This window comes from Tupaia chinensis, unplaced genomic scaffold (genome assembly GCF_000334495.1).
Source record: "Tupaia chinensis unplaced genomic scaffold, TupChi_1.0 Scaffold000146_1, whole genome shotgun sequence".
Classification (NCBI taxonomy): domain Eukaryota; kingdom Metazoa; phylum Chordata; class Mammalia; order Scandentia; family Tupaiidae; genus Tupaia; species Tupaia belangeri.
This window is the reverse complement of record NW_006159616.1, coordinates 13,202,642-13,216,477: the sequence shown is the minus strand read 5'-3', so window position 1 is coordinate 13,216,477 and position 13,836 is coordinate 13,202,642. Positions and strand designations below refer to the sequence as shown.

Here is a 13,836-nt window from a genome sequence, read left to right as displayed (position 1 = left end):
CGGCCAGCTGACCCCAGCGTGCATGTGCGTGTCTAGCGTGTACAAGTCAAATCTGGACCCAGACTCTGATCTCCGTGGATCCAGCTTTGCAGAGCACCGCGCCACTGTGGTTGGGCCGAGAATCTCCATTTCTGCAACATAATACCTTTTAGTCTGGGATGGAACTGCTTTCAAATGATCTCATCGTAGGTGGGCCAGCAGGTGGCGGAGCAGTACATCACTAGACTCCCACATGTTTGACTGTGGTTCAAGTCCCAGATCTGGTAGCTTGAAACTCACACCTGGCGAGTGTGTGTGCATGTCCAAAATCCTGGGAGAACAGAGGAGAAGGGACTGCAGCATGGCCATTCCTCCTGGGGGTAATTTCTCACTTTCCCTCTTGCTGTCTCCGTGCTTCTCTCTCCCCAGCAAATACATACACCCTATGGCAAAAACCTCTACAATAACAACATAACAAAACAAAATAAAATGAGATAAAAAAGTTCAAAGCATAGAAACTGCCTGAGAAATCGCTGTTACTTTCTTGAACCCTCAGGTGATACAATTATTTAAGCCTCAGAATTACTCTGGGAGATTGAAACTATCACCCCCCACTTTATAAAGAGGGGCCCATGGCTGGCAGAGGTTCTGTGACCTTTCTGGGTCTCTAGGCTGGTTAGAGGGGCTGGGCTCTGCACCATGGTCTGACTCTAGAGCCACGACTGCTCGTCACCGCCTGGCCTCCTTTCCTGCTTCAGGTCTGGGACCACCTGGATCTCTCCCCTGCTTGCCCCTGGGGGCAGGGAGGCTGCAGCAGTCAGAGCAGGGCGGTTACAGTGGGCAGAGGGCCAAGGCAGGGGCTGCACACTGGGAAACCTGTCAGAGGCCTGTCTGGCATGATGGAGGACCGTCCTAGAAGACTGGGATTCCCCCAGGGAGCAGCAGGGAGGAGGCGGAGGCACCTGTCGTCTCTAGATGCCACCCGCTGGTATCAGATTCAGTGGGAAATGATCAGAAAGCTGATGTCTCTAAAAAGAAGTTCTCTGGCTCTCAGCTTTTAGGCTGTGGGGCTTGGGGGCACTTCCATGGAGAAGGAAGAGTGACTTATGTGCTTACTTTTCTTTTTAAAAAAATTATTTTATTTAACTTTCTTTCTTTATTTTAATTTGACCAGAGAGAGACAGAGTGAGAGAGAGAGAGAAAGTGAGAAAGCAAGCCAGCAGTTGTGGGACTCGAACCATGGTGGCCATGTGAGAGTCCAGTGCCCTCAACCACCACGCCACCTGCCAGCCCCTTATGTGCTTACTTTACTGAGCAGTGTAAAGAGGTGAGAATGACCCCGATCAATCAAAGGCCCCGCACACTGCTGCACTCCCACACCCAGCGCCTAGGCCCTGCCACTGTCGCCACCGTGCCCAAGAGAATGGCTGAAGGGATAGCAAGGGGTAAAGTCAAGGTGAAGACCATGCCGCAGAGAGGCCTGCAGGTCGCCTCTTACTTCTGTGACCATGCCATCCACGCTACCACGCCCATGCTGGCGCTGTGGGCCCCGAGCCTGTCTCTGTGGTGGACATGCTCGCAGGCCTCTCCAATGGAGTTCAGGGACCTCCTACTGGCAGCTTGGAATCCACAGTGATGGGAGTGTTGACCTCATGGTGCTAGGCGAATGCCACAGTAAGGGCTGTATTTTGATTGTCTTATGAGGGTAATGGACGAAATATTAACAATGCAGATTAAACCTGGAGGGTTACTGAGTTTACAGCCTTTACACTGGGAATAGCACCAAAAAACCGAGGGAAAGTTCTGCCGGTGTTTGAGTACTATTACTTGATTCTGCAAAGAAGTCCCTTGTTCATGTCACTGAAGGATAGATGAAGCCCTAAAAGAGTAAAGTTGGGGAGGTGGCATGATAGTTAAGGCAGTGGACTCCCATGTAGCCAACCTTGGTTCAAGTCCCAGACCTGGCAGCTTGCTTTCTCACTTTCCTTGTCTCTATCTCTCTCTGGTGAGTGCATGTGCCCTGTAGCAAAATTAAAAAATAATAACTAGGGGTCAGCAGGTAGCATGGTGGTTGAGGTGCTAGACTCCCACATAGCTGACTACAGTTCAAATCCCAGACCTGGTAGCTTGCTTTCTCACTTTCTCTCTCTTTCTCCCTTTCTCTCTCTCTCATCAAATTAAAAAAAAAAAAGTTAAATAAATAATTCTTTAAACACTAATAATTAATAAAGTTAAATAAGTACTTTTTCAAAAAAAAAAGTGAGGTTGGGTAGGAGGGGAATAAATGAGGAAAATTCAGAAGGAGTAAAGATCCAGTGTTGGGTTTGATTCTTTTTTTAAGTACTTTTTAAAGAATTATTTTATTTTTAACTTTTACCAGAGAGAGAGAGAGAGAAAGTGAGAAAGTAAGCTGCCAGATCTGGGACTCGAACTGCAGTCGGCAATGTGGGAGTCCACCACCTTAACCACCATACCACCTGCTGGCCCCGGGTATCATTCTTTCACTTCACTATTTTTTGGTTTGTTTTTGTTTTAGCCATAGGGTGCATGTGCTCGCTGCAGAGAGACAGAGAGACACGGTGAGAGGGGAAAATGAGAAATCATTCCGCAAGGGGGGAATGGCCACACCCCAGTTGCTTCTCCTCAGTTCTCCTTTTGGCATGAGATCAGCAGATGGCGTAATAGTTACATCCTGGACTCCCACATGGCTGACCTTGGTTTGAATCCTGGACTCAAGCAGCAGGAAACTCACTCTGGTCGCATATGTGCGTGCCCGAGACCCCAAGAGAAAAATGGAGAAGGGATTGTGGCATGCCCATCCCCCCTGGGGGGTGATTTCTTGCTTTCTATCTCTATTTCTCTCTCGCCGCAGAGAGGCCTGCAGGTCGCCTCTTACTTCTGTGACCATGCCATCCACGCTACCACGCCCATGCTGGCGCTGTGGGCCCCGAGCCTGTCTCTGTGGTGGACATGCTCGCAGGCCTCTCCAATGGAGTTCAGGGACCTCCTACTGGCAGCTTGGAATCCACAGTGATGGGAGTGTTGACCTCATGGTGCTAGGCGAATGCCACAGTAAGGGCTGTATTTTGATTGTCTTATGAGGGTAATGGACGAAATATTAACAATGCAGATTAAACCTGGAGGGTTACTGAGTTTACAGCCTTTACACTGGGAATAGCACCAAAAAACCGAGGGAAAGTTCTGCCGGTGTTTGAGTACTATTACTTGATTCTGCAAAGAAGTCCCTTGTTCATGTCACTGAAGGATAGATGAAGCCCTAAAAGAGTAAAGTTGGGGAGGTGGCATGATAGTTAAGGCAGTGGACTCCCATGTAGCCAACCTTGGTTCAAGTCTCAGACCTGGCAGCTTGCTTTCTCACTTTCCTTGTCTCTATCTCTCTCTGGTGAGTGCATGTGCCCTGTAGCAAAATTAAAAAATAATAACTAGGGGTCAGCAGGTAGCATGGTGGTTGAGGTGCTAGACTCCCACATAGCTGACTACAGTTCAAATCCCAGACCTGGTAGCTTGCTTTCTCACTTTCTCTCTCTTTCTCCCTTTCTCTCTCTCTCATCAAATTAAAAAAAAAAAAGTTAAATAAATAATTCTTTAAACACTAATAATTAATAAAGTTAAATAAGTACTTTTTCAAAAAAAAAAGTGAGGTTGGGTAGGAGGGGAATAAATGAGGAAAATTCAGAAGGAGTAAAGATCCAGTGTTGGGTTTGATTCTTTTTTTAAGTACTTTTTAAAGAATTATTTTATTTTTAACTTTTACCAGAGAGAGAGAGAGAGAGAAAGTGAGAAAGTAAGCTGCCAGATCTGGGACTCGAACTGCAGTCGGCAATGTGGGAGTCCACCACCTTAACCACCATACCACCTGCTGGCCCCGGGTATCATTCTTTCACTTCACTATTTTTTGGTTTGTTTTTGTTTTAGCCATAGGGTGCATGTGCTCGCTGCAGAGAGACAGAGAGACACGGTGAGAGGGGAAAATGAGAAATCATTCCGCAAGGGGGGAATGGCCACACCCCAGTTGCTTCTCCTCAGTTCTCCTTTTGGCATGAGATCAGCAGATGGCGTAATAGTTACATCCTGGACTCCCACATGGCTGACCTTGGTTTGAATCCTGGACTCAAGCAGCAGGAAACTCACTCTGGTCGCATATGTGCGTGCCCGAGACCCCAAGAGAAAAATGGAGAAGGGATTGTGGCATGCCCATCCCCCCTGGGGGGTGATTTCTTGCTTTCTATCTCTATTTCTCTCTCTCTAGTGAGTGTCCATGCCGTACAGCAAAAATCTGTAACAACAACAAAGAATTCTCATTTTGGTATTTTGGGCATGCATGCCTGGCATAAGTTTCAAGTCACTGGGTCTGGGACTACAACAGCATCTTCCATGTAGGTGTCTAGTGCCTTAACCACCATGCCACCTGTAGAACTTCACCTTTTTTTTTTTTTTTTTGGAGAGATTTTCACTGTAGGGCGAGTGCGCTCGCCAGACAGACAGAGAGAAACATAGAGACAGAAAGCGAGAAATCACCCCCCAGGGGGGATGGTCACGCCGCAATCCCTTCTCCTCCATTCTCCTCTCGGGATCTTGGGCACGCACGCACACGCGCCTGGCGTGAGTTTTAAGCCACCGGGTCCAGGACACGAACCGCGGTCGACTACGTGGGAGTCCAGTGACATAGCCATTACGCTAACTGCTAGTTCCCAGAACTTCACCTTTTTGACATAAACAATAATCAGTCAACCAACATTTGTGTCAGAACTATATTCCTTGCCACTCATTCACAAAACAGGCTAGTAGACAGGTGTCTATTTGCAGTCTGATTTTGTAACACCTCTGTTGCTGATAGAATTATAAAAACTCATGTTGGGGACCAGTAGGTGGTGTCATTTTTTTAAAAAAAATTTTATTTTTTAACTTCCATTTATTATTTATTTATTTACTTTCATTTGACCAGAGAGAGACAGAAAGAGGGAGGGAAAGTGAGAAAGCAAGCCACCAGGTCCAGGACTTGAACCTTGGGTCAGCCATGTGGAAGTCCAGCGCCCTTAGCTGCCACACCACCTGCCGGCCCCTATAATGGTTACGTTGCTGAAGTCACACATAGCTGACCACAGTTCGAGTCCTGGACCCATAGGCTTGAAACTCACACTGTGTGCTTGTACATGCATGCCCATGTGTGCCCCAAATCCCTAGAGAATGGAGAAGGGATTGCATCTTTCCTGCATCCTGGCCATCCTGGGGGGTGGGGGAGAGCTTTCTGTCTATCCAGAGTACACGTGCACACCCTATAGCAAAAAATCTCTCTAAAAAAACCCCAAAAGAAAAACAAAACCAAACACACGATGGACTTTGCAAGGCATTCTGAAGTTACGTGTGTATAGGTGTTACCATAAAGGGTATTACGTTATTTGTAAATTGCGGGCTATGTGGGTCTTCAAAAGGCTCACGGAAAATGCAAATCATGAAAATAGTATGCATACATTTCAAAACTTTTTGCACTAAAATTAACTTGTACTTTAGTTCTATTTTTCTATGCATCTTTTGAAGTTTCCTCGTCCCCCCATAGGTGGTAAAATGTATTGTAACAAACTTTGTATACACACACACACCCACACGTTTTTTTCTTTTTTTTTTTTGAGAGTTTTTTGCTATTGGGCACATGCGCTCGCCAGACAGAGAGAGACAGAAAGACAGAAAGTGAGAAATCACCCCCCAGGGGGGATGGCCACGCTGCAATCCCTTCTCCTCTCGGGATCTTGGGCACGCACGCACATGCCTCGGCGTGAGTTTCAAGCTACCGGGTCCAGGACTCGAACCGCGGTCGACTACGTGGGAGCCCAGTGACATAGCTATTACGCTAACTGCCGGTCCCACCCCTCCCACACACACGTTTTTTTCTGAGAGCTGGTTGTCAACATGGTGCCAGGTGCTGCGACAGGGAAAGGCTGCAGCTGCGACTTGGGCTGTTTAGCCCCGGCCCTGGCCAGGTCACTTCCTAGTAAAGCAGGAGGGGGCTGAGAAAGGCCGCCCAAGGCCCTCCCCAGAGCCGCCGCCAGGGGGCGCGTGCAGAGCAGGGAGGGCCTTCGCGTTTTGTGCCCCCTCGCGGCCCGTCGGCCGGCGCTGGGGCGGGAAAATCCAACTAGTCGGTCGCGCGGCCGCCTCTCCGCCCCTGCGCTCCTGCCCTGGGCGGCCGGCGGAGATGGAGGAGGAGGGAGTGCGGGCCTCCCACGGCCGTCCAGGCTGCGCCGCGGAGCCGGAGCCCGAGCCCGAGGCCGGCAGGGCTCAGACCGCCTTCGCTCCTCCAGGTGTGACTGTTAACTCCGGCCCAAACGCAGTTTTCAGTGCGACAGGGAGGAAGAATGAGCTCATCCGGACCAGCAGGTGACGTAAAGGTTACGTCGCTGGACTCCATGTAGTGGACCCGGTGGCTTAAACTCACGCCGGGCGTGTGTGCGTGCGTGCCCAACATCCCGAGAGGAGAACGGAGAAGGGATTGCGGCGTGACCATCCCCCTGGGGGGTGATTTCTCGCTTTCTGTCTCTCTGTCTCTTTCTGTCTGTCTGGCAAGCCCACGCGCCCAATAGCAGAAACCTCTCTCAAAAAAAAAAAAAAAAGGGAAAAAGAAAAGAATTACCACCTCTCACCGAGTTGCAGGCATTGCATGGATTCTTTTCATCAAAACTGGGAGCACAGGGTGGCAGCCCTTAGAACTTACAGTGCAGCGAAGAGGTGAAAGGCAAGCCTGCTGGCAGCCTTGAAGGGAATCCGCTGAAGACACAGGTGCGTGAGATCAAGATGAGGACGTTCCCTCACTAAGAAGTGTTCAATTTTAGCAGCTATCTAACCCACCTTCTTATGTTGAGAAATTCAAACCTTCAGAAAAATTGTAAAAATCGTACACTTCATCTTGATTCTCCACTTCTTAGCATTTTGCTGTATTTGTTCCCTTGTTCTTTTCTTCTGAGTGATTTGAGAATTGTACATATCCTGACAATGCACCCGTAAGTTTTAATACCGTACCTTAGTACTCATCTTCCCAGAACAAGGGCATTCTCCCACGCCATCTCAGTAAATTTTCACACCCAACAAAGTTTAATATTGATAAAATCATATTATCGAATGGGCATTTTCAAATGTCCCCAGTTGTTTCAAAGGTGTTTCTTTCAACCATCTTTTTCTCCATCAAGGATCCAATCAATGATTGCACATTACATTTAGTACTTTAGTTTCTTTGGTCTTTTCTCCCCTTCTTTTGTCTGTCTTACCACTGATGGTTTTGAAGAGTCCATTCACAGTAGAGGTGTGGTGGGAGGTAAACTCCCCGAGAACAGGGACTGTCCTTTTTATAGCTATTGCCAGCTCCTAGAACAGAGTCTGGCTCTCAGTAGACAGTTCATACTGAAAATAAGGCTGCAGAGATGGACTGAGACATCTGAACTGCTGTGGGGAGGGTGGCCGGCAGAGAACAGAACTGATGGGATCTGGTCTTTGGTGAGTTTAGAGTGTAGTGATTTAACTCTGAGTGCAGTGGTGTCTGCAGCATTGAAGAAGCCAATAGTGGGGCCGGCAGGTGGCATGATGGTTAGGGGCGCTGGCCTCCCACATGGCTAACCGTGGTTCGATTCCTGGACCTCGTGGCTTGCTTTCTCACTTCCTCTCCCTCTCTCTTTCTGTGTGTGTGTGTGTGTGTGTGTGTGTGTGTCTTGCTCTGGTCAAATTGGAAATAACTGTAATGATAAAAGTAAGGGAAATAACATAAAAAAAAAAAAAGCATTAGTTTAGCTCAGGAGGTAGAGAAAAGGAAGAGGAAGAGAGAACCTCTTAGAACCAAGAGCATTCAAAAGGATCCACATCCTAGGGGCCAGTAGGTGGCATGATGGTAAGGAGCTAGACTCCCATATCGACCATGGTTCAAGTCTCAGATCTGGCAGATTGCTTTCTCATTTTACCTCTGTCTCTCCAGTCAAATTTTAAAAAAATAATAAAATGAAGTAATTCTCAAAAAAAAAAATCCATATTCTATACCCTGGCCCAAAACCATAGACTTCGGATGGTCTTCATCCTTCCTATATTGGTAGTTCTTTGGCTGCTCATGCTAAAAGGCCTCAGCTTACCTAGTCTCTGATGTCTGAAACTAAGGAAAATAGATGCACTGCTCGTCTGCCTGGTCTCTACCCGAGTCCTGGCCTTGTTTATTTATTTATTTTTAAAGAATTATTTTTATTTTTATTTAACTTTATTTATTTTATTTATTTTAATTTGAGCAGAGAGGGACAGAGTGGGAGAGACAGTGAAAGAGAGAGAAAAAGAAGGCTGCCAGGTCTGGGACTCGAACTGGGGTTGACCATGTGGAAGTACAGTGCCCTTAAGCACCACACCACCTGCTGGCCCTATGGCCTTGTGTATTTTAAAAAATTATTTTATTTAACTTTATCCATTTATTTATTTTAACTTGACCAGGGAGGGACAGAGCAAGAGAGAGAGAAACTGAGAAAGCAAGCCGCCAGGTCTAGGACTCAAACTGCGGTCAGCCACGTGGGAGTATTTTGATTTTTTTCCCCGGCACCCTTAACCACCATACCATTTGCTGGCCCCGGCCTTGTGTCTTTTGCAGTTCTTCCTCATCTTGCCTATTCGTGCACATTTGGCAGATTTTATGCTGTCTTGGGCTCACCGTGTCCAGCTCAGCTCCGTCTTCAGCAGACACAGTTAACAGATGGGCTCACCGAGACCATTGCTTCGTGTGTTTTGCTTCTGTCTTGAGGTTTTTTCTTCTTTTTCCCTTTGCACTTTACTCTGTGTGGGAAGAAGAAATAATGTATTTTTCAGTTTCTAAAAGGGTTGCAGGAGAGTAGGGAGGGCCCTGCTGAGGTGGGCTAGCAAACCTTCAAATTGAACGAGGGCCCGGTATCCTCACAGCATTTCCTGGTGTTCTGAACTGTCCTTTGTGACTGCGCAGGCCTGGGGTTGCCAGGGGCTTGCAGCAGAGGCTTGGGACCCTTCTGCATTTACTTGATTACCTGTTTTAAGGACAAATCCCATTTTTTCCACTGCATTCCCCAAACACCTAGCATATGCCTTTACTCAGGAGGGGCTTGGCAGATAGTTGTGGAATAACTGAGTAAAAGTCATGCTGCTACTTGGCAAATACCATCCTGACTTCCCTCCCCACTGACCTGCCGCCACAATTCTTATCTTTGCGTCATCAAATCATAACCATTAACTAGGAAGTAATGTTTCTACAAGTCACACTTGAGAGGATCTCATAATTTATTAGTACTCTTGAAAAGTCACTCAGACATTATGGAAAGTGCCGAAGAAATTAGGCCGAGCAGACCTTTTCCTTGGTCTTATTTTTTTTTTGAAGAGGTTTTTGCCATAGGGTGCGTGCACTCGCCAGACAGAGAGAGACAGAGAGACAGAAAGTGATAAATCACCCCCGAGGGGGGATGGCCACACTGCAATCCCTTTTCCTCCATTCTCCTCTCAGGATCTTGGGCATGCACGCACACGTGCCCGGCGTGAGTTTTAAGCCACCAGGTCCGGGACGTGAACCACGGTCGACTACGTGGGAGTCCAGCGACATAGCCATTACACTAACTGCTGGTCCCTTTCGTCTTAATTTTTTAAGGTGCGAAAACTCTTATTGCAACCTTACCCATGAAGTGTTTTGATTTTTTCCCCCAGAGGTTAAAGGCAGCCGTTCACTACACTGTTGGTTGTCTTTGCGAGGAAGTCGCACTGGACAAAGAGATGCAGTTCAGCAAACAAACCATTGCGGCAATTTCGGAGGCGACTTTTCGACAGTGTGGTATGAAGCCACGGTCTTTTTTCATATCCATATAGATCCCAAGACTTGACTTTGCCTGGGAGCAGTGTGGGTGGAAAACGCTTCTTAGCGATAAGATTTGAATGTTTTGTAGAAAGAGCCCTATTTTCTTTTTATTACACTAACACTGGGTCATTAACATCTTCATTTTATTGTGTTTTAAGCTGGCCTAATGATTGCAACATTAAACATTAACATATATATTTTGGGTTGGTTGTATTAGTTACCCTACTGACTGGGAAATTGAGGTTTGGCTTTTCCTCCTGAGATAAGATGGGGGTAAAGGGAGCTGAGATGTATTTCTTTTCTCTTTCAGAAAATTTTGCCAAAGACCTTGAAATGTTTGCAAGGTGGGTAGAAACGTGATGCTCCCATGCTGTTTGTGTCCCATTCTGTCGATCCTCTCCATCTGGTGCGTGTTTCAGGCGAGATTTAGCTATTCGTTTGTGTTTTATGGAGAGTCATCTCTCATCGTGATCCCGCAAGAATATAACATCTGCCTTAATCATATCGATTCAGGCTCGTTTTGGCATTCTTTGAAGTTTCCCAAGTTTCTTTTTTGTTAAAGAACCCAAGTTATTCAGTTCCAGGTTAAAAAGGTCTGGCTGGCCTAGAAAAATCCACCAAGAAGACTGAGAAAAATGCCCCCAAAAATGAGAATAATATATGAGAAGTACTAGATATCATCAAACATCCAAATATCCAGATAACTGGCATTCCAGAAGGCAAAGAGACTCATAAGAACATTGATCATCTATTCCATGAAATCCTGCAAGAAAACTTGCCAAACCTAGAGAGGCACTCAAAGATCCAGTCCCAAGGAATACAAAGGACCCCAAATAGAATGAACCCAAGAAGATCTTCTCCAAGACACATTATAGCCAAATTGACCAAAACCACAGACAAAGACAAGATACTAAGATTGGCAAGAGAAAAACACCAAGTTACCAAAAAGGATATCCCATCAGGCTAACAGCAGACTTCTCATCGGAAATAATGTGAGCAAGGAAAGAATGGGAAAATATATTCAAAGTATTAAGAGAAAGGCAATTTCAGTTGAGAATACTATACCCGGCAAGATTATCTTCCATGTGGGAAGAAAAGGCAAGAACATTCTCAGATAAACAAAACCTGAAAGAATTTACCAGCAGCAGACCAGATCTCCAAAAAGTTCTCAAGGGAGTGCTAGATCAGGAAAATTAAATACAGACACACAGAAATAAGAGTTTAGAAACTAAGAAAATGGGCAACTTAATTGTAGGGACAAAGTCTGGAGTTGAGTATTATATCCCAGAGTTCTGGAAGATCGAACTTCAACAGAAACAGAAGATTAAGTACATGAGACTGAACTGATGAAACAGCATTCTGTGACTTGACTAAAATATTGCTGCTTTTCTTCTAAGCTTTGTTGTCCAGTTTTAAGGATTTTGTCCTGACTTGAGTTGTCAATAGATTCATGTACCTACTATTTGAACAGAATACTAACCTATTTCTAGGCTTTAAGTTTCAAGAAAATATCCTTACCAGTTCAAAACTGCTTTTCTTTTCTTTTCTTTTTTTTTTGGAGAGTTTTTCGCTATAGGGCGTGTGCGCTCGCCAGACAGAGACAGAGAGACAGAAAGTGAGAAGTCAGCCCCCAGAGGTGATGGCCACGCCACAATCCCTTCTCCTCCATTCTCCTCTCGGGATCTTGGGCACGCATGCACACGTGCCTGGCATGAGTTTTAAGCCACCGGGTCCGGGACTCAAACCGCTGTTGACTACGTGGGAGTCCAGCGACATAGCCATTATGCTAACTGCTGGTCCCAAATTCTAATGCTTTATAACATTTTTATACCATCCATAGTTTGACAGCTGAACTTATCGCACTGGTATTTGCCTGATTTCAGAGGAAATTAATGTCCTCACTGGCCCTAACTTGTAGCAGAATTTAAAGTTTAAGGATAGTTTCTAGAAACCAAAGGTGTAGTCACAATTAACGGGAGGCTTGAGAAAGGCTAGAGGGTGCTGGGAAGGGCATTGAGGTCATGGTGAAGGAAAAAGCTCAAGGCTGTTATGGAATGACGAGCTGCCTGAAGTGCCTCCTCTCCCCTTTAAAAGGGTTGGTTGTATTAGTTACCCTACTGACTGGGAAATTGAGGTTTGGCTTTTCCTCCTGAGATAAGATGGGGGTAAAGGGAGCTGAGATGTATTTCTTTTCTCTTTCAGAAAATTTTGCCAAAGACCTTGAAATGTTTGCAAGGTGGGTAGAAACGTGATGCTCCCATGCTGTTTGTGTCCCATTCTGTCGATCCTCTCCATCTGGTGCGTGTTTCAGGCGAGATTTAGCTATTCGTTTGTGTTTTATGGAGAGTCATCTCTCATCGTGATCCCGCAAGAATATAACATCTGCCTTAATCATATCGATTCAGGCTCGTTTTGGCATTCTTTGAAGTTTCCCAAGTTTCTTTTTTGTTAAAGAACCCAAGTTATTCAGTTCCAGGTTAAAAAGGTCTGAATAGCGTCTCCGGAACTCTGAATGTGTGTGGTGTGCCTATTTGAAAAACCAAGTCCTCTGATGATTTGCTTGCTCAGGGTCTGAGGATGCTGGTGTCGCCGCCCCTCTGTGGAGTGTGGCCGCATTGTGTTCGGTGACGGTAATTGCTCACAGGTGTACGGATAATGACAGGCAGAGGCTTTCATCTGCCACATTTGTTAGAGTAAGACATACTCCTTGAAAAGTGGGTGACTTGCTTTCAGCTGGGAAAGCTTTAGCTTTTACTGTGATTTATGCTCATCTCTTCAATTAGTTCCTCAGGTAATTGAAAACAATTGCAACGAATAGCTTTTATGAAGCAATTTGAATGACTAAGGCCTGAAAAGGCTAAAGCTTTCTAATTTGCTACCACTTCTGATTTGGTGCCAGCCTCTCCCACTCCCCACACTTTTCACCTTGCTCCTGTTCGCTCTTTGTTTCTTGGATGAATGTTTTGAATGAATTAAAGCAATAGGTTCTCAGAGGGCAGACTCTAAATCTTTCATATTTCATATTAAGAAATATATTAGTACCTAAAAACTGCTTCACATCTTCAACTTGGCCAAAAGGAATAAGATAGTGTAATATTATGGGATACCGGTAGCTCATCTGGCTATTCATTGTTAATTCAGGTAGTCTTCCTTTATGTGTACCCGACCCCAGGGGGAAAACATTTATTACCTTTACTTGCCATTTCTGTGTTAGTTTTGGAAAAAGAAAATAAAAAGTTGGAATACTTTCATAAAAATTCTAGAGAAACATTAGAAATATTTAGCATACTGATATATTAAGCTTTCAGCTATTGGGCATTTATTTATTCTCTGAGGGAAGAGAGAAACATACACACACACACAGGCACCCTCAACAGAGCTCCCAAACTGCAGTACTGCCCCAGCCTCAGCCAGCCAGGATCATAGACACGTGTGCCTGGTGCACTCAGGGAGGTTCTAATCTGGAACGTGGCTGTGTGAGAACGCTCCTGGCAGAGCGTCACACAGCGGGGCATTGGGATGTGAACCCAGAACCTTCCTACTGTCTCAGTCTTAGCTTCGTGGAATGTTGCATTATCGCTGTGCCTGCAGCTGGCCTCTGCTTTTTTTTTTTTTTTTTTTTTTTTACCATAAATGGTTGATTTTCTTTTGCTGAGTACTGGGAGGAAATGATGTATGTGTGTAACTCAGGCTAAGCTCTTTGTAGAAGGTCATCATCTTTTATATAAGAGTTTGTGGACAGTCTGTCAGCTGCTGTTCTCTAAGACCAACCAACAGAAGCTTTCCTAGCTGTGAGAGATGCCTTATTTTCTGCAGTGCCCACTGTGCGCTCCAGCATTTCTCAGACAGCATGCATGCTCACCAGATGCTCACTGGAGAGAGAAAAAGAGAGAACCAGAAAGAGAGAGAGCGAGCGAGCGAGCAAGCTGTTGGGTCTGGAACTTGAACCAGTTCGGCCACATAGTGGTATGGCCATGTGGGAGTTCAGCGCCTTAAGCAGACTTCCTGCT

General features: G+C 45.8%; 1 protein-coding gene across 1 annotated transcript in view; it reads left to right on the top strand.

Annotated features, from left to right (window-relative positions):
* Window positions 1-9,678: 9,678 nt before the first annotated feature.
* The window catches only part of CENPS (centromere protein S), a gene marked incomplete at its 5' end in the record, with an annotated part of 11,772 nt that continues 7,614 nt past the window's right edge, over window positions 9,679-13,836 (top strand). Inside the window, 2 exon segments of the mRNA XM_014586521.2 lie at window positions 9,679-9,802; window positions 10,137-10,170. Of these exon segments, the coding sequence (XP_014442007.1) occupies window positions 9,679-9,802; window positions 10,137-10,170 (158 nt within the window).